Here is a 23,725-nt window from a genome sequence, read left to right as displayed (position 1 = left end):
CTATACATAGGGAATTCTTACCAGAAAATACAGAAACAAATCGTGTGCATTTGGCTCCACCGTGTGGGCAAAGCATAATAAAATGTCCGCTTTTCCAACGATTCCATCGGGATTTTGTTGCTATGGTGAAACGCGTCTTGCGATGCCACTTTCCCAAAGTCAGTAGGCTTCGTGTAGCATTCTTGCTGCAGTAAGACCGGCGCGCGCGGCCGGAGAAATAGCCATCTCGTGTGATTAAACTAAAAACATTTCCTTGGGGTTACAATGGTTATTCGTTTACCCCAGTCACTCTGTTGACTTGCCCTGATAACAATTTGTTTAAAGGTGTAACAAGTCGCTTTACAGATACTGGAAATCTCCGTACACTGCGGAACATTATATGTGGCCTACTCTGTTGTAAGTCACTGATTGATTTCAGTTTGATTCCACCTTTTGTCATTAAACTGATACCCTTTCATGTTCTTTCAAACATTTCACTTTGAAAAAATAATGTTTTTAAATGCAAGATACGCGTTAAACCCGTAAGAATAGTTTTGCGGTTTATCACAAGTTAGGCAACAAGGAGTCGGTCAGCTATCTCGAGAGATTTAATTTAATAAACGGATTTACGTCGATTTAAATGAACATTTAAAAAAGTGCAAGTCATGACCGTCGTTCCTTTTCCAAACAGTAGATGGCGCTATTGCTCTTTATAACGTGATAAAGAAATTGAGTTGTATGCCATATAGAGTTTCGCATGTTCTTAATAAATATAGCCTACTGAAACACTTAGTTCTTCAATTTCAAATGAAACTTAACAGCTCAACATTTACAGAATTACTGCACACCACTCCATGTAATCTCGATGTGATTAAGGAAAACTACTGTTTATTCAAGAGTGAAAAAGAATGTGAAAAAACACCTAAATTAACTGGAAATCAAAACGGGAAGAGACAAGCATTTGTACGGCAGCAGTCAGAAGTTTCTAAACTTTTATTTGAAATGTGACCTTACAAGCGGAATCTTAAGTCATGTTGTGGATATAAAAGACTGTAAACAAAACAATCGCACAAAATGGCCTGGTCTGTTCAAGAGCCTCCTGCAATACAACTCAATAAATACCTCTCTCACGGGACTATTTTTGTTTTCAAATATCAAAGGCGCATATTCAACATACTTTTCAGGAGCAACTTATAAACTTTTTTTTAGGCAATTGCAAAAACAAAAAGCATTCACCATTGCATTTTTAAAACCTCGAGCAGAGATCAGGTTGGGCTTTCTTACACGAGTAAATTGGCAAATTAAAGTCATTGGCACCAAAAAGGAAACAAAGATCACAATCAAAAATGAGCCACAGCAGAACTCATGAAATCATAGGCACTGGTTTCTGTGGGGAACATTACTGTAGCGCACACCTATGGGGAAGGCCTTTGAACGACTCCCCTCAGTCTCCTGCTGTTTAGCACAGCAAGAGTGATGTAGAGCGTATACACACATGCACGAATGCATGCACACACACACTCATGCACGTATACACACACACACTGACACGCTCTCACACAATCACACGCACATGCACCCACTCAGTCGCGCACACACACACATACACACGCACACATCTACAGTAATTGTCATACCCCTCTATGTGCTTTTGTGATATAGGCTCTGTGTATGTGCGCGTGCGTGTGTGTGTGTGTGTGTGTGTGTGTGCTTGGCGGTAACTGATGGGGCATTTCCTCCACCCTGCATGTAGTGGGTTGAGGGAGGAGCACGAGTCCACCTGCAGGGAACAGTGTGAGAGGAAGCAAAGCTTCATGTGCTGAAATGCAGGAATGGGGGGTTGTGGGAAATCCCTGGAGCCGTTTCCCTTGCTCATTAATGAGGAGGAGCCCTGGGCCAAGGGGCCGAACAGCTGTGGACTCCCTTACATAAGGCAGCCTGCACCATCCACTTTCCTTTGTTGTAGTTAACACTCCATTATGACATCATCACTCCATTGTGACATCATCTGCAGACAGGCGCTTTTTGATGACGTCACCATTCTGCTGAGCACAGCACTGGATGACAACATGCGCACTTTTACTGACTGACTCATAACTATCTCTTCTAAAAGCACACTGTGATATTTCACCAAAACCTGCATCCTCTGGGCTAAACCCAACAAACAGCAATATCACAAGACAGGACAACATTACAGAAAAATAATATGCTTTGGAGAAATCTCTTTGAAAATAAGCTTCCTGATATTTTAAACGGTTCCAAACAAATAAAAGAATTAGAATTATAACTAACAATTATGATCAATTAAAATATGAATACTGTGTTATGTATGCATTCATATACATCCTGCAGAGAAAAGTTAAATAAATTCAAATAAATAAGATCACAAATTAAAAGGAGAAGCTTCTTTCAGCTCAGTGGACAGAAAATGGAATTTAGATTTGTAATTATCCTGGGAGGCTGTTTAACAGCCAGCCCACTCTCACTTCCTGTCACCTGCACAGTACAGCCACTCTCACTTCCTGTCACCTGCACAGTACAGCCACTCTCACTTCCTGTCACCTGCACAGTACAGCCACTCTTACTTCCTGTCACCTGCACAGTACAGCCTACAGCAGCCCAGGACAGCCAGAAACCAGGAGAGAGGGGGAGACAAGAGAAATGGAGAGAGGGGGAGGGGGAGAGAGACAGAAGAGGGGGAGAGTGGGAGATGGGCAGGTGCTGGTCTGTTCCTGGGTAAATAAAAGTACAAGAGAAAGACGGGAAGAAAGAGAGGGAGAGAAGGAGAGCAGTGTCCCGGCTGTACTGGCGGAGAAGTTCAGAGAGATGTGTGTGAGCTGCTCGTACTGGGGGGGGGGGGGGGGGATTAATATGATCAACTCAGGCACTTCACAGGCGTGGAATGGGGGAGGGGTCAGAGGTCAGCGGCCGTCCCCCAGGCTGCTTGCCGGCATCCGCAGGTTACGCACTGCTGGGGGGGCCGTGTGCATAGATACAAGAGCACAGAGAGGCCCTGACCAATCAGGGCTCGGCTGGCCAGGCCAGGCCCCTCCCCTCTGACGTGTCAGGCGGAGTTACGCTCTCCGCGGTGTCGGGTTTGGCGGTGCTGAGTAAACGGGTCCCTGTGTCACCGCCACGGGCCCGGCGCGGTTCTTTGGCATTGGAGCGGGTCGGTTCTGGCCGGAGCGGGTCAGTTTGGGTCGGATGAAATGTTGATTGTATGAAATGTCTGTTTATATTTTTGCCTTTTTGATTTTGGATTTTCTTCTCTCTCTTTTCTTTGAAGAATTTTCTGATAAAGTGCGACCAGGTCATCTCTGCCAGTCTGTGCTGATTGGGTGAAAGACTCTGCCCCGCACCCCTCCTCAGTAACAGCCCTCCCTCCAGCTGTCGTCCTTCATGCCACCGTAGGAGCGGGGGGCAGGCAGGGACCTGGGGGTGGGGGGGGCGCACAGCTTAATTCACACGCTAACATCCACAGTCAACACACATCCATATCCCTTTCAATTCATTGATCAGGAGCAGGAGACACACCAGCACTACTGTTACACTGTAAGGCAGTTATGTTGGATCAGTGTGTAAGAGCAGTGCATACCTGCAGTGTGGGTGTGTAAGAGCAGTGCATACCTGCAGTGTGGGTGTGTAAGAGCAGTGCGTACCTGCAGTGTGGGTGTGTAAGAGCAGTGCGTACCTGCAGTGTGGGTGTGTAAGAGCAGTGCGTACCTGCAGTGTAGGTGTGTAAGAGCAGTGCGTACCTGCAGTGTGGGTGTGTAAGAGCAGTGCGTACCTGCAGTGTAGGTGTGTAAGAGCAGTGCGTACCTGCAGTGTGGGTGTGTAAGAGCAGTGCGTACCTGCAGTGTGGGTGTGTAAGAGCAGTGCGTACCTGCAGTGTAGGTGTGTAAGAGCAGTGCGTACCTACGGACAGGTTGCGCCAGTTTGCTGCGCGGTACAGGGAGGCTGCCCCCTGCAGAGGTGCTGGGGCGTGGCAGGCCACTGCGGGCGGGGCCAAGGGAGCGGGTGGGCGTGGTCGTGCCAGAGGATGGGGCGGAGCCTGTGCTGGACAAGGCCTTGACTGGCTGGCGCAGTGCCAGGGGAGAGGGCGTGGCCGGGGCTCGCAGCTTACTGGGGGAGGGGACTGGAGGGGAGGGGGGGGGAGAGAGAGACAGGAAGAGAGGGAGAGAGGAAAAGAGAGGGAGCGAGGGAGATAGGGAGACGGAGAGAGAGGGAGGGAGGAAGAGAGAGGGAGGAAGAGAGGACAGAGAGAGGGAGGGAGGGAGAGAGGGATCAGTAAACTGGGTGTGGATGGTAACGGTAGTCTCCTCTGCCTCACAGTGAAATCTGTGCTGAAGTAGTAAGAATCCACTCAGTTTTAATGAATGAAACCGAGAGACAGAGACAGAGACAGAGACAGAGAGAGAGAGAGAGAGAGAGGGCGAGTGAGTGAGCGAGCGAGAGTGAGTCTGGGTTTTACCTTTCATACCTGTACCTGTAGTCACACTTTGGCCTGAACTCTCACTAATGCAGGTAGAGAAGGTCTCTCTCGCGCACACCTACACACATACATACATACACACATACATGCACACATACACACACTTACACTTGCCTAATACTTTACATAATGCACTAATGCACATACATACTACCACACACACACACATACATACATACACACATACATGCACACACACATACATACATACACACATACATGCACACACACATACATACATACACACATACATGCACACACACACACACACATACATACATACATACATACATGCGCACACACATACACACACACACACACACACATACATACACACATACATGCAGTACTCTGCACAAGTCAGAGACCACCCTTTCTTGTATTTATTTTCCAGTGAAAACAGCCACTAAGTGTAAGTTGTTTATTTTTTCAGAAAATAATGCAGCCAACGTATTTAAGGCAAAATTACTCAAAAACCTCCACAACCATGAACAATATCAAATCTTTCAGTATTCAGTGTGTCCACCGTTTGCCTTTATTAGAAATTCCATTCTTTTCAAGAGACTTGCTTTGACTTTTTCTAATAAATCTGCAGGGATATATTCCATGCTTTTTCAGAGAGGGAGGGAGGAAATTCAGTCTTAGAAGTTGATTGCAGTTTTGGCTTCTCTCAATCGAAGTTATCCCAAACACATTCAGTGAGGTGAAGGGCTCTGGGTGGCCAGTCCATTGTTCTGAGAACACCAGCAGCTTGATCTTCATTTAGCAGTGTGCTTGGGGTCCTTATCTTGCTGCTTTTTTCTCCCAATTAAACATTGTGCAGAGGGTATTGCATGATACTGCCTCAACTGACTCCTTTCAATGTGGACGAATAGTGGCTCTACTGTGAGGTCCTCCCGGACAGCTGAGCTTCTCACCCTGAGAGGAGAGTGAGCCCTGCCCCCCTGCAGAGGAACCCCATTTCAGCTCTTTGTGTTTGCGATCTCACTCTTTCGCTCACTACCCATAGCTCATGACCGTAGGCGAGAGGAGGGACGAAGATCGACTGGTAAATTGAGAGCTTTGCCTTTTGGCTCAGTTCCTGCTTCACCACCACCGTCCGATACAGTGCCCGCTGCACTCAGACAGAGGTCGATCTCCAAATCCCTTTTTCCCCCTCACTCGTGAATGAGACCCCAAGATACTTGGACTCCACCACCTGGGGCAGTTGCTGCCCCCTTACTTGAAGGGGACAAGCTATCGTTTCTCAGGAGGGGACCATGGCCACAGACTTGGAGGTTCTGATCCTCGTCCCGACCGTGCCACACTCAGCTGCAAACCGCTCTAGTGCGCATCGAAGGGCACGGTATGGTGAGGCTAAGACAACGACATCATCCGCTAACAGCAGAGACGCCACTCCTATGTCCCCAAACTGGACACTCTCCATACCTCGGCTGCGCCCTGAAATCCTGTCCATGAATACCACGAGCAGGAGGGGAGACAGCGCACCCTTGGCGGAGTCCGACACCCACTTTAAACGAGCTTGACTTGACACACAAGATAAAAGATCTTCTAAGTACTGTCTTAGTTATGGTGATAGTTTTGGTGGTCTACCAGTGTCTGCACAGTTGTTTGGAGTCCCATTTTCTTTGTATCTTGCAATAATCTTTTTGAACTCTAGTTTTTGGACCTCCTGTTTTTTTAAAACTAAAAATTTTTCCTTTGACTTCAGATGTGATTTAACTGCATAAGGAAGGTTAATTTCATCAGAAATACCTCCTTTAGCCATTTTAGATGCACATGATAAACAAATCTACAAGGCAGCTATGGGCTCTTGGATAACACCATTGACACTTTTGGTAACAACTTGTTTGTTGATTGAAAAATGGACGACTTAAAGTGGTAGTAGGGTGCACAAAGGAAAGAGTGGACAAACACTGACAGATTTGATATGTAGTGGAGGAGGCTTTTCTTTAATTTTCTGTCAAATGTTTCCTGCATTATCGTCTGACACTGGAAAAACATTTTCACTGAATGGCTGATTTGACTGGAAATTGAATAAACGAAAGGGTGGCCTCTGCCTTTTGCACAGTGCTGTTCATGGACACACACACACAAAGCAGACACGACAGAGCACTCTTGGCCAGAAGCCCAAACCGCCCCTGAGTCTGCTGTCATCAGGTTCATGTGCTAAATCACAATGAAGGCACAACGGAGTATAAACTCCACCCCCTCAGGCTCTCCTCTGAGGCTTGATTGGCTGGCAGGCTATATTGACCCTGCCAAGCCAGCTCTCCCGTGCTCTCTGATTGGCTGGCAGGCTGTTACCTCGTAAGGAAGACGGGCTCTGAAGCTGCTGTTTGGTTTTCGGGGAAGCGCGAGGGGCGTTTGAGTACCTGCTGGGCAGAGCTGCAGGGACATAAGGGACACGGTACAGGTGAGGGAGAGAGAGGGAGCGAGAGAGCCGGAGGAGGGGACAGCGCTCTGGGGGGGTTGGGCCATTCCAAGAGATAAAGAGACCCCCAAAAACAGGAGAAACGGCCAGCAGCACTGAGCCAAAGCCAATACACACACACACACACACACACACACACAGACTGTATACATACACACACACACACATACACACAGACTGTATACATACACACACACACACACACACACACACACAGCCCATAAAGGAGAGAGAAGCCATGCTGTAGCCGATCACCCAGAACAGTCCTGCCTATGCCTGATTTACCCTCTACCTCTGCCTGACCAAACGTGCAGGATACCGGAGAGAGAGAGAGAGGGAGAGAGAGAGAGAATCCAGCCACCCAGCAGCCCCTGTGCAGGAGGGAGAGACTGAAACAGCAGCACTACAGCAGAACACAAACAAACACGAGTTCTCTGTGATTATGGCTCTGGGTGTGGGCGGGTAGGTGAGAGTGGCGGGGCTATGGGGCAGGGTACTCACTGACAGACTGAGGCTGGTTGCGAGGTGGTAGGAGATGAGGCGGTGGATGGCGGTAGGAGTGGCGGGTCACTCACGACAGACTGAGGCTGGCGGGGTGGGAGAGGGGCTAGGTGGAGAGGGGCGGTAGGCGGGTACCACTGGCAGACTGGGGTGGTGCGGGTGTGAGAGTGGCGGGTAGGGGGGGCGGGGTTAGGGCGGGTACTCACCACTGGCAGAGGGGGCGGAGATGGGGTTAGGCGGTACGGTGGGCGGTGGGGTGGGCGGGGTAGGGGGTACTCACGGCAGACTGAGGCTGGTGGCGGGTGGGTAGGCGGGCTAGGGGCGGTATCACTGGCAGACTGAGGCTGGTGGCGGGGGTGGGCGGGGCTAGGGGCGGGGTACTCACTGGCAGACTGAGGCTGGTGGCGGGGGTGGGCGGGGTGAGGGGCGGGGTACTCACTGGCAGACTGAGGCTGGGCGGTGGGCGGGTAGGGCGGTACTAGGCAGACTGGGCGGTGCGGTGGCGGTAGGGCTCTCCTGCAGGTTGGAGTCGCAGCTCCTGCTGCTCTTTACGGGCTCTGCAGCCGGAACCACTGCCGACCGACACAGATTAGGAAGACTTCTCCTCAACTTCTCTGGAGGGAGAGAGAGGGGGAGGGAGAGAAGGAGGGAGAGGGAGAGAGAGAAGGAGAGAAGGAGGGAGAGAGAGGGAGGGAAAGAGGGAGAGAGAGAAGGAGGGAGAGGGAGAGAGGGAAGGGGAGAGGGAGAGAGAGAGAGGGAGGGAGAGGGAGAGAGGGAAGGGGAGAGGGAGAGAGAGAGAGAGAGGGAGGGAGAGCTGTCAGTTTGGCAGACTAAGGGAGGAGTGAACAGTTACGGTAAAGCCGAGTCATACTGTTGGTAATATTTCATATTTTTGATAAAGTTATATTCCCATTGGCCCTAAGAGACAACTGTTAGCCTTTTCTAAGAATGCCCAGCGTATCTGTATTAGGGGTTAACTAATAGGCCTAGCTGTAAGTATACAGGCATTTTTAGGGCAACCTGGTTAAAGTTAGCATAGTGGCTCATAGTGGCCTGCTTTTCCAGAATTAATATCAATCACAATGAAACTGAGTGTGTTTCACGAGGTTTGAGCTATTCTCTAAAGCCGGGGTTTCACATACTGTAGTACAAACGTTCATAGGTGGTTCAGTCCTGTTATGTTTGATGTACCGGTCTACTGTGAAGCTAGAACATTGCCAACATTTTTTCTGATGGTGGAGTTTTAAAAAATATTGTACATAGTGTGGGGTATTAGCATCACCATGGCCTACACTTGTCACTTAGAGCAAGGAAAATACTCATTCATATTTACTGTGTGCTGATACATGCTAGATGAATGCAAAAGTGCACATAAATGATAATGTGCAAAATGTCATCCCATCCCCAAAAGTTTACGTCCTGTAGAGTACAGAAAACACGAGTGAATGATCAGATATTTAGTGTATCACAGTGTGTCACAATGTTTTTGCATAATTTTTCAATGTGATGAATGTTTAGTCTAAAACCATCATACCGGGCAAACATATATGCTTTATAATGGACAAAAAGAATTTTATTCATTTTTGGTGAGGTTTTTGTCTAGGACCCCTAGATATCAGACCCTATACTGATGAAAAGATATTACTCCCCACTTGAAAATGATGCAGAAGTGAGTTCCATGAGTCAAAACTTTGATTTGTAGTGAAATATAGGATTATGTCATGATTTACAGCAATGCACAAGTTAGACATTTTGGATAGATTTGGAGACACTGAAGGACACCAGGGTACACTTTACACTTTGCTTCATAGATCTTTAGTAGTTCCACATATCAACCACAAATTTTGTGCACGTGTGGGTAAGAAGTGTATGAACCAGCTCATGTAGTTTTTCTGATTTTATATGTGATCTCTTAGTGTTTCACCAAGATAATGACATAGTCGCACTTAATTTTTATGTAAATTATGAATATAAACTAATCTAAGTTAGTATTGTAAATGGTTGTAAATGGTACAAGTGTCTTGCTTCACATAAGCTATCCTCCAAGTCTCTGATGCTCACATCTGGGAGATATAGAGCCTTAAACAGAACATCCATAAACAGGTGGGGATTTCCCAGATTGGGCTTTTGTGTGAAGGGGTTAAACATTTACATTCATGCAAATTTTTATTCAGGTGCCATCAGATGTCCCGTTACAGATTAGAGAGAGAGGGGGGAAGAGATGGGAGAGAGAGAGGGAGGGAAGAGAAAGGAAAGAGAGCGTGCGAAACAAGATGACACCAGGTTCTAGAGCATTACCTTCGTTCTTGACAGCGTTGGTCTGCAGGTCGGGGGCGTGTCCTTGCAGGGAGAGGCGGGGCTGCTGCAGCCGGCTGATGATTGGCTGCGGGGAGCCGCGGCTGTGGCCGTATTCCAGGGTGCGGGCGGGGGAACGGGAGCGAGGAGAGTTTCGGGGGGAGTGGCGGGGGGAGGGGCGAGGGGAGGGGCTGAAGCGGCTGACGGGCGGGTGGAAGGCGGGGTGCAGGGCTTCCTCCTCGTCCTCCAGGCTGTGGGCGTCCAGCTCCTGGTCGCTGAATGTGCCGCGGCGCAGGGAGTGGCAGGAGGAGCCCGAACTGCGCCGAGACGCCGTGGCAGCATAGTCCTGCCGCAGACCTGGAAACACAGGCATTAGACAGGCCTGGAAACACAGGCATTACACAGACCTGGAAACACAGGTAATACACAGACCTGGAAACACAGGCATTACACAGACCTGGAAACACAGGCATTACACAGGCCTGGAAACACAGGCATTACACAGACCTGGAAACACAGGCATTAGACAGACCTGGAAACACAGGCATTACACAGACCTGGAAACACAGGCATTAGACAGACCTGGAAACACAGGCATTAGACAGGCCTGGAAACACAGGCATTACACAGGCCTGGAAACACAGGCATTACAGACCTGGAAACACAGGCATTACAGACCTGGAAACACACAGACATTAGCCAAGGCAGTGTTTGAGAAGGAAGGGTTTTTGGGGGCGGGGTTTAAGAGGACAGGGTTTTTGGGGGAGGGGCCCAGAAGGCGGGGCACTCACTCTCCTCCTGCATGCGGGCGAGGATCTGCACGTCCGTGACGTCGTTGAGCTTGTAGGTGCTGGAGGAGCCCACAGAGTCCTCGTCCATCTCAGAGGTGCTCAGCTCACTGTCCACCGACGACTGCGGGCTCACTGCAGGAGGAGGGGTCCTCTCCACCGAGGCCCTCTGGAGCCCTGGAGTCACCGGTAAATGCATGTGAATTCAGGAGTCATGTATGGGCAGTTGAGTACTGGTGTTGAGGTGGACACTGGGGAGGGCAGGTGTGGAGGGGAGGTGAGGGGAGGTGTGCAGGGCAGGGGAGGGGAGGACAGGTGTGGAGGGCAGGGGAGGGGAGGACAGGTGTGGAGGGCAGGGGAGGGAAGGGCAGGTGTGGAGGGCAGGGGAGGGGAGGGCAGGTGTGGAGGGCAGGGGAGGGGAGGGGGAGGTGTGGTCGTACCTGCACTGCCAGGCAGTACTAGCTGCTTGACGGTGGGTACCCTGGAAGGTGTGGAGGACGGCGAGTTGAAGCCGCTGCTGTAGGGGCTGTTTCCTGTGGTGGGACTGTAGGGGGCGCTGTACAGACTCCTCCTCTTACTCGCTGCACACAAAAATGGACACACAAGCATCCGTTACAGAACGCCCAGGACGGAGAGGGGGAGAGAGAGGGGGGGACAGAGGGAGAGAGAGGGGGAAGGAGAGACAGAGGGATGGAGAGAGGGACGGAAAGGGGGAGGGAGAGAGAGTGAGCGAGAGTGGGACGGAGAGAGAGGGAGGGAGGGAGAGAGAGAGAGAGAGACAGAAAGCAAAATAGAGTGAGAGGAAGAGAGAAAATGACACAGACAGAAAGCGACAGTGAGAAACCAAAAGCAACCCAGGGAGACAGAAAGCGAAAGAGTGAGAGAGAAAGTAAAACTATGTTTTAACCTGTGTGTGTGTGTCTATACTTGCATATGTGCATGTGCCAGTTGTTACTCTTTTCTCTTTTCCCACCTCTTCTAGTTGTAGGGGATCTGTTTGTCATTTTGTATATCCCATTGCTTTTGCAACACAAGTTTACTTGACATGCAAATGAAGCACATTTGAATTTAAATTTGAAACTTAAAGCAAGAGAGAGAGAAACAGACAGAGAGCGACAGGATAAGAGAGAAAAAGCGACAGAGCGAGAGAGAGAGAGAGACAGAGAGAGTCTGTGGTGAGTGTGTAAAGGTCTTGTGTACAGCAGTGTGTGACGGGGACCATGCGTTCCTCTGTGCGAAGGCCATTGTGCTGCAGGGAATATTCACTGGTCTGTGTCTGAAACACTTCCACAGACACAGGCTGAAGAATGAGGCCATTATCCGCAGAGAGAGCACAACAACACTCACCCTCTCATTCAGCCACCTCCAGCCCCACACTCATCCTCTCATTCAGCCACCTCCAGCCCCACACTCATCCTCTCATTCAGCCACCTCCAGCCCCACACTCATCCTCTCATTCAGCCACCTCCAGCCCCACACTCATCCTCTCATTCACCCACCTCCAGCCCCACACTCATCATCTCATTCACCCACCTCTAGCCCCACACTCATCCTCTCATTCACTGATATCCTGCCCCACACTCATCCTCTCATTCACCCACCTCCAGCCCCACACTCATCCTCTCATTCACCCACCTCTAGCCCCACACTCATCCTCTCATTCACTGATATCCTGCCCCACACTCATCCTCTCATTCACCCACCTCCAGCCCCACACTCATCCTCTCATTCACCCACCTCCAGCCCCACACTCATCCTCTCATTCACTGATATCCTGCCCCACACTCATCCTCTCATTCACCCACCTCCAGCCCCACACTCATCCTCTCATTCACCCACCTCCAGCCCCACACTCATCCTCTCATTCACCCACCTCCAGCCCCACACTCATCCTCTCATTCACCCACCTCCAGCCCCACACTCACCCAACTCCAGCCCCACACTCACCCTCTCATTCAGCCACCTCCAGCCCCACACTCACCCTCTCATTCACCAATCTCCAGCCCCACACTCACCCTCTCATTCACCAACCTCCAGCCCCACACTCATCCTCTCATTCACCCACCTCCAGCCCCACACTCACCCTCTCATTCACCAACCTCCAGCCCCACACTCATCCTCTCATTCACCCACCTCCAGCCCCACACTCATCCTCTCATTCACCCACCTCCAGCCCCACACTCATCCTCTCATTCACCAACCTCCAGCCCCACACTCATCCTCTCATTCAGCCACCTCCAGCCCCACACTCATCCTCTCATTCAGCCACCTCCAGCCCCACACTCATCCTCTCATTCACCAACCTCCAGCCCCATACTCATCCTCTCATGTGTGTGTCCATCTGTCTGTGTGTGTTTGTGCATGTGTGTGCGCGTTCTTGTGGGCTAAATGTGACCTCTGACCCCTTTGAGAGTAGCACCGCAGTGCGCATGATGCACTCACACAAACCTCTCACAGAGAAATGCATTATGGGTGCTGACCTCTGACCCCTGAGGTTGACACAGGTGTGAGCTGGTCTCTGGTGCTAGGCCAGAATTCCCAGGCCACACAGACACCAAATACTCAGCCCCATACGATTAACACTGAACCACACACACACACCAAATACTCAGCCCCATACGATTAACACTGAACCACACACACACACACTCTTCCCGTGACACTATACGGAGTTGCCCTTGTTTGTACTACTGGTTAGCAGGAGCTTCAGGGGTTATGGTTAGCGGGTGCTTCAGGGGTTAGGTGATTAGGGTAGGTGATGGTGGTAGCGGGTGTTCAGGGTTGGGTTAGCGGGGCTTCAGGGGTTAGGTAGCGGGTGCTTCAGGGGTTATGGTTAGGGTGTTAGGGTAGTACGGGTGCTTCAGGGGTTATGGTTAGCGGGTGCTTCAGGGGTTAGGATTAGCGGGTGCTTCAGGGGTTATGGTTAGCGGGTGCTTCAGGGGTTATGGTTAGCGGGTGCTTCAGGGGTTAGGATTAGCGGGTGCTTCAGGGGTTATGGTTAGCGGGTGCTCCAGGGGTTAGGATTAGCGGGAACTTCAGGGGTTATGGTTAGCGGGTGCTTCAGGGGTTAGGATTAGCGGGAACTTCAGGGGTTATGGTTAGCGGGTGCTCCAGGGGTTAGGATTAGCGGGAACTTCAGGGGTTATGGTTAGCGGGTGCTTCAGGGGTTAGGATTAGCGGGAACTTCAGGGGTTATGGTTAGCGGGTGCTTCAGGGGTTAGGATTAGCGGGTGCTTTAGGGGTTATGGTTAGCGGGTGCTTCAGGGGTTATGGTTAGCGGGTGCTTCAGGGGTTAGGGTTGAGGTTCACATCCAGCTATAGGAATGGAGCGTATGTAAAGAATGTGAGCTATGGACAGGGCTTGGGATGAGAGTGTCTGCTACTGCAAGTGTACACAGCCAATCGGGTAAATTCTTCAGCCGCAGACATCCAATCATTTGCATTATCTGGGTTAGCGTGCGCGGCCGTGACCCTGGGCAGGTTATGTAAGCATGCGGTGCTGCTATGCTGTTTGCACAGCATGTAAGTGCTACTGGGAGAGCAAAGACACAGGCCTGGTCGCTATGGCTACACCAGTCACAGAGACAGGCCTTCGTAAACATTCTGATTTAGCGCTACAGCACCGCCCACCTTCCAACATCAACACCACCCAGTATCTTAAGACCAATGCAGCACAGACTACACTACCCAGCATGCTGCTCTACTCTGAAAGGAAGCTGCAGAGCTGGACTGGTTTCGGTGCGGCTGCATTAATGGAGCAGTAATGCAAGCTTTGTAGGGCGCCGTGGAAACCAGAATCTGCATGGCAAATCAGCTCCAATTATAAACAAAGCGAGGACACGGCCAGCATGCATGGCGCCATGGCAACAGGCGGTGTAGCGGCTGGTCTGATAGGGCGGGGCGTGGCGTAGCAGCTGATTGCAGTATGTGTGTGTGTGTGTGTGTGTGCGTGCGTGCGTGCGTGCGTGCGTGCGTATGTATATGTGTGTATGTGTGTGTATGTATATGTGTGTATGTGTGTGTGCGTGCGTGCGTGTGTGTGTGTGTGTGTGTGTATATTCATAGTATTTAACATTAAACTTCATTTGAGTGCAGGGCAGGGCTTAATCCCCAGCTCTGTGCTATGACATCATCCCATGGGGGGACATGACATCATTGGGGCTGACTCACTGCAGGGGGTGGAGTTCTGTCATCCCCTCCGTCACCCCATTGGAGAAGAGAGCAGTGCTTATTGAGCTCTATCTGCACTCACTGAATGGCTGAGGCAGGTGTGCATGTGAGAGCTGTCTGTGTGTGTGTATGAGCGTTTATGTGTGTGTGTTTGTGTATGAGCGTGTATGTGTGTATGAGCGTGTGTGTGTGCATGAGCGTTTATGTGTGTATGAGCAGGTGTGCGTGTGCGTGTTTGTGTATGAGCCTGTATGTGTATATGAGCTTGTATGTGTGTGTAAGGTTCAGATTACACAGTGAGGTCACTCCTGTCCTGAGGGGGGCTCAGCTGGGTCATTACTCACACTCAGCCCCCCCCCCCCCAGCCCAGCCCGCATATCACAGTAACATCAGCCTGAAAGAGACAGCTGCTCTCTCCCAAATTCACACAAATCTGCTCAGCACCACTGCTGTCTACAGGCACTTACCTAGCATGGCGGTGCGGTACACTACGCTAAGCTACTGGAGCCTGGACTGACCCAGCATGGCGGTATGCTACGCTAAGCTACTGGAGCCTGGACTGACCCAGCATGGCGGTATGCTACGCTAAGCTACTGGAGCCTGGACTGACCCAGCATGGCGGTATGCTACGCTACACTAAGCTACTGGAGCCTGGACTGACCCAGCATGGCGGTATGCTACGCTACACTAAGCTACTGGAGCCTGGGCTGACCCAGCATGGCGGTATGCTACCTAGCTACTGGAGCCTGGATGACCAACTGGCGGTAGCTACGCTAAGCTACTGGAGCCTGGACTGACCCAGCATGGCGGTATGCTACGCTACACTAAGCTACTGGAGCCTGGGCTGACCCAGCATGGCGGTATGCTACACTAAGCTACTGGAGCCTGGACTGACCCAACATGGCGGTATGCTACGCTACACTAAGCTACTGGAGCCTGGACTGACCCAACATGGCGGTATGCTATGCTACGCTAAGCTACTGGAGCCTGGACTGACCCAACATGACGATACGCTACGCTAAGCTACTGGAGCCTGGACTGACCCAACATGACGATACGCTACGCTAAGCTACTGGAGCCTGGACTGACCCAACATGACGATACGCTACGCTAAGCTACTGGAGCCTGGACTGACCCAGCATGGCAGTATGCTACGCTAAGCTACTGGACCTGGGCTGACCCAGCATGGTGGAATGCTATGCTAAGCTAGAGGAGCCTGGACTGACCCAGCATGGCAGGGGATTGCTGGGTAAATAAGGCACAGGGAGAGGAGGAAAAGGCAGAATAAAGAGGGGGAGGAGAGGGAGGAGGAGAGAGGAAGAGGGCGTAAGCTACCTGACATGGTGAGGTCGAGCCGGTGTATGAGTGAGCGCTTGGCGGACTCCATGTCAGGGCTGGGGTGATCCAGGGCATGGCGGCACCAAGCGATGGGGCTGACTGCCTTCTGCAACGGACTGTTTATCTTCGCCTCATACAGCCTGGAGACACACAGTACAGTCATATACTGCACACACATTACATTACATTACATACAGCATAGCAGACGTCATTCCAGCGACTACACAACACACACACGACCAGTACAGTCATAACAACAGCTGACCACAAGACAACAGCACCGGACAATACACCTCGACAAGCCAGTTCTACCAGTCCACATTACGGGCACACACCACACACAGTACAGTCACACACTGCACAAATACACCCGCGCACACACACAGTACAGCCATACACTGCACACACACACACACACACACAGTACTGTCATACACTGCACACACACACACACACACCCTGAAAGGTTGAGTAGTGCTGCACTACAGACTACCGCTCATACACTACAGTCTACAGACAGACCGCCGCTCACACACTGCAGTCTACAGACAGACCGCCACTCACACTTGCAGTCTAGAGACAGACCACCACTGACACGCTGAAGTCTACAGACAGACCACCACTGACACGCTACAGTCTACAGACAGACCACCACTGACACACTACAGTCTACAGACAGACCACCACTGACATGCTACAGTCTACAGACAGACCACCACTGACACACTACAGTCTACAGACAGACCACCACTGATACACTACAGTCTACAGACAGACCACCACTGACATGCTACAGTCTACAGACAGACCACCACTGACACACTACAGTCTACAGACAGACCACCACTGACACACTACAGTCTACAGACAGACCACCACTGATACACTACAGTCTACAGACAGACCACCACTGACATGCTACAGTCTACAGACAGACCACCACTGATACACTACAGTCCACAAACAGACCACCTCTCACACACTGCAGTCTCTCTCTGCTCAGCTCCAGCTGGCTCTCTCAGTATTACTAAAATGTCCTTTGGCCTGTGGCCAGCCTGCCCAGGCCTCTGAGGTGCTCTGCAGCTTGCATGGATTAATATAGCTGAGGAATGTGTTGCATATAATAGGCCTGGCTTCAAACAGAAGACCCGCTTTACAGACTGACCCTGCCCTGAACCCCAGGGTCTGTGTGTGGAAGGGACAGTCTGAACCCCAGGGTCTGTGTGTGGAGGGGACAGTCTGAACCCCAGGGTCTGTGTGTGGAGGGGACAGTCTGAACCCCAGGGTCTGTGTGTGGAGGGGACAGTCTGAACCCCAGGGTCTGTGTGTGGAGGGGACCGTCTGAACCCCAGGGTCTGTGTGTGGAGGGGACAGTCTGAACCCCAGGGTCTGTGTGTGGAGGGGACAGTCTGAACCCCAGGGTCTGTGTGTGGAGGGGACAGTTGAACCCCAGGGTCTGTGTGTGGAGGGGACAGTCTGAACCCCAGGGTCTGTGTGTGGAGGGGACAGTCTGAACCCCAGGGTCTGTGTGTGGAGGGGACAGTCTGAACCCCAGGGTCTGTGTGTGGAGGGGACAGTCTGAACCCCAGGGTCTGTGTGTGGAGGGGAGGGGTCTGAACCCAGGGTCTGTGTGTGGAGGGGAGGGGTCTCAACCCCAGGGTCTGTGTGTGGAGGGGAGGGGTCTCAACCCCAGGGTCTGTGTGTGGAGGGGAGGGGTCTCAACCCCAGGGTCTGTGTGTGGAGGGGACCGTCTGAACCCCAGGGTCTGTGTGTGGAGGGGAGGAGTCTGAAAGGAGTTGGTGTAGTTTGAGAAGAGTGTAGAGAGTGGCATTGTAGCATAATGGGTAAGGAGCTGGCCTTGTAACCTGGAAGGTCACAGGTTTGATTCCGTTGTACCCTTGAGCTAGGTACTTAGCCTGCATTGCTTCAGTATATATCCAGCTGTATAGATGTAAATGCTAAGTAAAAGTTGTGTAAGTCGAGGAGGGAGTTGGTGTAGTTTAAGAAGCGGGGAGTGGGTGCAGTTTGAGAGGAAGGGAGTTGGTGCAGTTAGGAGTGGGGTCTGGCATAGGCCTGCTGATCAGTACACTGGTGAACTGCACCACACTGCTAAGGCCCCTGCAACCAACTGTCCATCACGCCATGACGACCAGCTTCAGGGGAGGAGTCTCATCTGTGGTTATGCTAATGCCCAGCGCACTTCAGCATAAAACACCATAAAAATGAAGGAGAAACACACAACAGAATGGGTCCTATAAGGGACACTGGTGTGATCATGGTGGGATCAGAGACTGTGTAACGTGTGTAATGTAGATGAGTGTAAAAGAGTAAAACCTTTTTCCTCCGCACTACTATCAGCAGGGCATTAACCTTTTGCCATACTGTTCATATTTTTAGGCATGAAAATGGTGGCACGCATTTACATTCACTTTTAAATCAACTTGCCATGTACCGTCTTTGGCCGCTGTTAGTAGTTTCAGGGGCGTCATAGGAGTCTCTTACGGCATTGTTGGCTACCAAACCTCATCCGTAGTGAGTGGTAAACAAACGAGGGATGGATGACTGGCTTTAAGGTACGCCTGAACGAGATGCTGGCACAAACAACATTGAGTCGCGCTGTAAACCTGAGAACCCTTGCGAAACCGATGTGCCATAGCTGGAAAAAATCCTAGGACAAACACTGCTGTGTGTGGGTGTGTGTGAGAGAGAGTGTGTGTGTGTATGTGTGTGTGTGTGTGTGAGAGAGAGTGTGTGTGTGTGTGTGTGTGAGAGAGAGTGTGTGTGTGTGTGTGTGTGTGTGTGTGTAGGGCTCCACTCCGCAGCTGTCACAGACTTCCTGCCCTCACTCCCACAGAGGCTCAAATCCAAACTTATCACTTTCCAGGATTATCAGTTACAGAGGAAATCCATGTAGAGACCTAACCCTTCACATACACAAACACACTGACCAATACCACCAAAATACACACCAATACCACCAAAATAAACACACACACACCCACACACACCAATACCACCAAAGTACACACGAACACACACACACACACACACACACACCAATACTACCAAAATACACACAAACACACAGACCAATACCATCAAAATACACACACACCAACACAATTAAAATACACAGACACAGACACACAGACACACAGACACACTAATTCAGCCAGAATACGAACACACCCCAGTACAGGCACAATAAGCACACACTCTAACCCAGCCACAATAACTGCTCCCACAGACCAATACAGCCACACACACACACACACACACACACACACACAGATACCATTATAAACACACAAAGGTTTCTTTATCGTCTCAGTACATATTAATGAAGACCATGGACACGCTTCCGCACTGACACACACACTACCGTTGTGCCAGTCCACGCGCTGTCTGACCAGTAGACCACCACGTTACCACGCAGTGCAACTGCATTTAGAAAAACGGCTAAAGGAATTCAAAATTGGATTTGTATTCCCGAGATGGCGCGTGACAGTTTGAGTGGGTGAAATACCTTTGCCGTTAAGGTTGCCGAGTTTCACGGGAGTCAATGATGATTTGGGCGAGGATGGTAACCATAGACAGCCTGCTTCCCCGGGGTAGAGCGAGATAAACATACGGGCGTGCCAACCTCAGGCCTGGGGCAGTAAAACAACCTCTAACCTTCTCCAATAATTGTTAACATTTACCTCTCCAACTTGGACTAAATTATTTCTGAATTTGGCTACTCAGTTTGCTAAAATCAAGTAATACATTTGAGTAGCTGCGCGCAAATGTTTTGCTTTGGGATGCCTGTAATGTAATGTAATGGGAGACGCAGTGACAGAGTGACGGTCTTCGCGACATGCCAGATTCAACGAAATGTCAACCAGCGGCCTTGACCAACCATAGATAACTTTTCTTCACACATGTTTATTTCACTAAAACCGGACTTTTTTTTTGCAGAACACAGCACTGTGATCCCCTAAACCATCGGCAATAGTCCGCGCGGTGGATACGCAGTTTAGGGGGGTAGGCTAGAGATTGCCATTTAGTTACACTATGCGAGACTACCTATGAAATCATTCCCAAATGTTCTATTTCAACAGCAGTGCCCACACTGACACAAGCACGACTCACACTGTTGCTCACAGATAAACGAAGCCAGTTTGCCTAAGAACCTACAGGCGTCTTTGCTACGGTGGCACAGACGCACTAGCCTGATGGCTCGATCCCGTCGGCTGTTCTGGAGCAACGAGACACCTCGCAACTTAGCAACAGTGTAGCTGTTAACATTTCACAACTCAGGGGCAAACTATCTCGCAACGCAGGGACAAAACAGAAGTGGCCCCAAACGGTATTTAAATTTACACGAGCTACTTCCAAAAATAACACGACCAGGAGAGTGCTTCTAGTTGTATGCGCTTTGTGTCAGGGGCGCGTTCTTGTGTTAGTTGTCTAGAACAGCTGTGTTTAGCCGTTGTAGAGCTGTCAAATCGTGAAACAACGCTGGGCGTTCTCATGAATGACCGCCGATCGCAACAACAGTACAATATTTCAAAAAAAGCCCAGCCCAATAAGCCATCCAGCTTCTTTCCCGGTGATGTAATCTCTCCGCTCTCGGAGCTATGTTAACTTACCAGCTGTCCTCCTCCTCGTTAAGACAGTCCATGTCTTCGAGATCGAGGATTTCCACCTCATCCAAGACAGAAGTTTCTCCATCTTCGGTGAAATCCCCCATATCATCAATATAAGAGGACCCCGAAGCCGCTGCCACAGCACCCTCGTACGCCCTCCCATACCCCGGGCTATCGTATGATTGTATCGGGCTCAGACAACGGGAGTTTTCCAAAACCCCATCATAGCCCCTAGTCCCTCCGAACCCCACCCCGGAGAAACCGGCTAGCCCCGTGGCTGCTCCCACAGACAGGGGCGAGTCGAATCCGGCGCTGAGGGGTCTGACATTCCCTGACACGCCGCCCGACGAGGCGAGGAGAGTGGACCGGCTCCGGAGCTGCTCGTTCTGCTGTTCGAGCTTCTTCACCAAGTCTTGAAGCTTCCGCACCTCCAAGTCTGCGTTAATGTTAGAGTTGATATCCTCCATGGGTTGTTTTATATATATATATTTTGCGACTGTCTTCGGCTTTCGGATCTCTGTCAACAAGTCCTCGCGGGATATAGTCTTTACCTCAGATTGTTTTAAGTGAACAGTGAGCACACTTCGGTGTGAGACGGAGCTAATGAACTCAAAGTCGTCATCTTCTCCGGGTAATCACACACAGAAATTCTGCCGACGCCATCTTTACTGTCCCCCGTCACCGAGTATGAGCGAAGCCAACAATCAACGGAAAAGTAACGTCAACACGCACAGAATCGGCAGCGAGCACGTAAAATATGAGCATGCGCGTATCCTTCGCATAGTGTAAATGTCTGCGGTCCTCTTAAGGAAATAAAATAAAGGAAGGCAATATAGCAATTTCTAGGGTATTACATAGTATTTTGGGTTTAACCTGTATTTTCGATTGGCTATCCTTCAACTCACACAATTTTCCTGTTGGAAATTAATTTAACAGCTGAGATACAGTAAATGCTCCAAATTTCCACATTGTTAAAACACGTGAACTTTGTGCGTTCTGTAATCAGGGTGTGTATTCATTTCGATAGAGAGAAATTACCACGGAAATATGAACGTTTTGAGACGTCGGCTTAACAGATCTTAACACCTCAACTGCTAGAGCAGTACGCCAGGCTCTCGCTCTGCGTGATGCTCCATCGCCATTGGAGACAGCAGGGAAGGGCGTGCCTGCCACAGGTGGTGCCCCGCCCTTTTTCAGCAGCTGTTCGCGTGTCGCGAGGCTCCACTCGAATGCGTTCAAACGTTTGTAGCGTCCCGTCGGAAATTTTCATTTTTTGCCATTACAGACCATCTCTCTCCGTATGCCACACCTCCCGCTGTTCCGTTATAGCTTGCTTGTTTTTTGTTAAACGCGTTGCTTAACATCATTGTGCTTTTCGGAAACACTCAACCAATGAAAAGCAAATGCTTAAACAATTATACTGATTTTCAGGGATTAAAAACACTCGATCGCTGAAGACAAACTTCAGAACCTGACCAAACTAATGGTCCAAGACAGGCTGGTCAAACTTACTGCAACTCTTCACGAATTTACACATCACAGGGTCTTTTCACCACAGGATCTGTGTGAATAAATGTAATAATGTAATAATGTAATAAATGTGTTGGTCTAATTTCTGGCAAAATCTGCTGTGTTAAAATAAGTTTACCCACAAAATTATGGTAGAATTTAAACACATTTTCAACAACCTTAATTGATAAAAAGATTGACGTTTGGTAAAAACCAGCATACAGTGGGTCCCCAGGACCAGGGTTGAGAAACACTGTTTTAGATTACATTTAAACCAAACATTAGGCTGATAACACTTTAAAAAAGTCCTTCACTTCAAAAAAAGAAAAAATCCCATCAAGATTGGCAGATCCCCATCAGGCCTGAGTGTGCATTTCTACTCCTCTCTCACAGTACTGCAGCGCCCGGTTTGAGCTGCTGAGTTCTGCTCCTCTCTCACAGTACTGCAGCGCCCGGTTTGAGCTGCTGAGTTCTGCTCCTCTCTCACAGTACTGCAGCGCCCCGTTTGAGCTGCTCTGAGTTCTGCTCCTCTCTCACAGTACTGCAGCGCCCGGTTTGAGCTGCTCTGAGTTCTGCTCCTCTCTCACAGTACTGCAGCGCCCCGTTTGAGCTGCTCTGAGTTCTGCTCCTCACTCACAGTACTGCAGCGCCCGGTTTGAGCTGCTCTGAGTTCTGCATCTGAACGAACCCGCCCCGGCGACTCCTCTCAGCTAACCCCCACTCCTAAAGGAACTAACCCCCACTCCTAAAGGAACTAACCCCCACTCCTAAAAGGGCTAACCCCCACTCCTAAAGGAACTAACCCCCACTCCTAAAGGAGCTAACCCCCACTCCTAAAGGAGCTAACCCTAAAGGAGCTAACCCCACTCCTAAGGACTACCCCCACTCCTAAAGGAACTAACCCCACTCCTAAAGGGCAACCCCACTCCTAAAGGAACTAACCCCCACTCCTAAAGGAACTAACCCCCACTCCTAAAGGAGCTAACCCCCACTCCTAAAGGAGCTAACCCCCACTCCTAAAGGAACTAACCCACTCCTAAAGGAACTACCCCACTCCTAAAGGGCTAACCCCACTCCTAAAGGAACTAACCCCACTCCTAAAGGAACTAACCCTCACTCCTAAGGAGCTAACCCTCCAAAGGAGCTAACCCCACTCCTAAAGGACTAACCCCACTCCTAAAGGAGCTAACCCCCACTCCTAAAGGAGCTAACCCCCACTCCTAAAGGAACTAACCCCCACTCCTAAAAGGGCTAACCCCCACTCCTAAAGGAACTTGGGCAGCAGGACAAGTTTGGGATGACGGGAGCCATAAAAGGCAATATAACATTAGAACGCAGCTGTAATCCCACAGATACTCTGCTGCATGGAGAAGGCACGCTGGATGTATTTGTGCGTTCACACCATGTCGGAAGCCACAGGCCGCTGTTGAACGAGAGATGCTAGTCTCAAAGGGCTTTAGGGTTAGGTAAATGAATAAGAGGCCAGGATGGATAAGATAACAGGACACAGTGTTTTTACTGACGCAAGGGGTTTCCCAGGACCAGAACACCCACTGACACAGTCACAGGTTTGATCACTTCATTGTCCTTC

The 23,725-nt window shown here is 50.3% G+C and overlaps 2 protein-coding genes across 2 annotated transcripts in view; both read right to left on the bottom strand.

Moving 5' to 3' along the window:
• Positions 1-954: 954 nt before the first annotated feature.
• slain2 (SLAIN motif family, member 2) lies at positions 955-22,586 on the bottom strand. The gene is made up of 9 exons (XM_064333945.1): positions 20,629-22,586; positions 15,995-16,137; positions 10,930-11,070; positions 10,493-10,666; positions 9,705-10,058; positions 7,923-8,020; positions 7,792-7,834; positions 3,895-4,114; positions 955-3,411 (listed from the first exon to the last, which is right to left on the bottom strand). Exons 1-9 carry the CDS (start codon positions 21,090-21,092, stop codon positions 3,345-3,347), a joined length of 1,704 nt encoding a protein of 567 aa, XP_064190015.1. The 5' UTR covers positions 21,093-22,586; the 3' UTR covers positions 955-3,344.
• A 1,045-nt stretch (positions 22,587-23,631) lies between these two features.
• anapc4 (anaphase promoting complex subunit 4) overlaps positions 23,632-23,725 on the bottom strand; it is a 14,583-nt gene continuing 14,489 nt past the window's right edge. The window contains exon 29 of the mRNA XM_064333941.1: positions 23,632-23,725. This exon is cut by the window's right edge and continues 249 nt beyond it. The gene's annotated coding sequence lies outside the window, so the exon portion shown is untranslated.

This window comes from Anguilla rostrata, chromosome 4 (assembly GCF_018555375.3).
Source record: "Anguilla rostrata isolate EN2019 chromosome 4, ASM1855537v3, whole genome shotgun sequence".
Classification (NCBI taxonomy): Eukaryota; Metazoa; Chordata; class Actinopteri; order Anguilliformes; family Anguillidae; genus Anguilla; species Anguilla rostrata.
Note: the sequence above shows the minus strand (reverse complement) of the source record. Positions and strands in the feature narration are given on the sequence as shown.

Coding starts and splice junctions, on each gene's coding strand:
- slain2 (XM_064333945.1), bottom strand. CDS start 21,092: ATGGAGGATATCAACTCTAACATTAACGCAGACTTGGAGGTGCGGAAG. Junction 10,059..10,492: donor CGCCCGCATGCAGGAGGAGA/GTGAGTGCCCCG, acceptor CTGTGTTTCCAG/GTCTGCGGCAGGACTATGCT. Junction 3,412..3,894: donor CTGGCGCAACCTGTCCGTAG/GTACGCACTGCT, acceptor CCCCACCCCCAG/GTCCCTGCCTGCCCCCCGCT.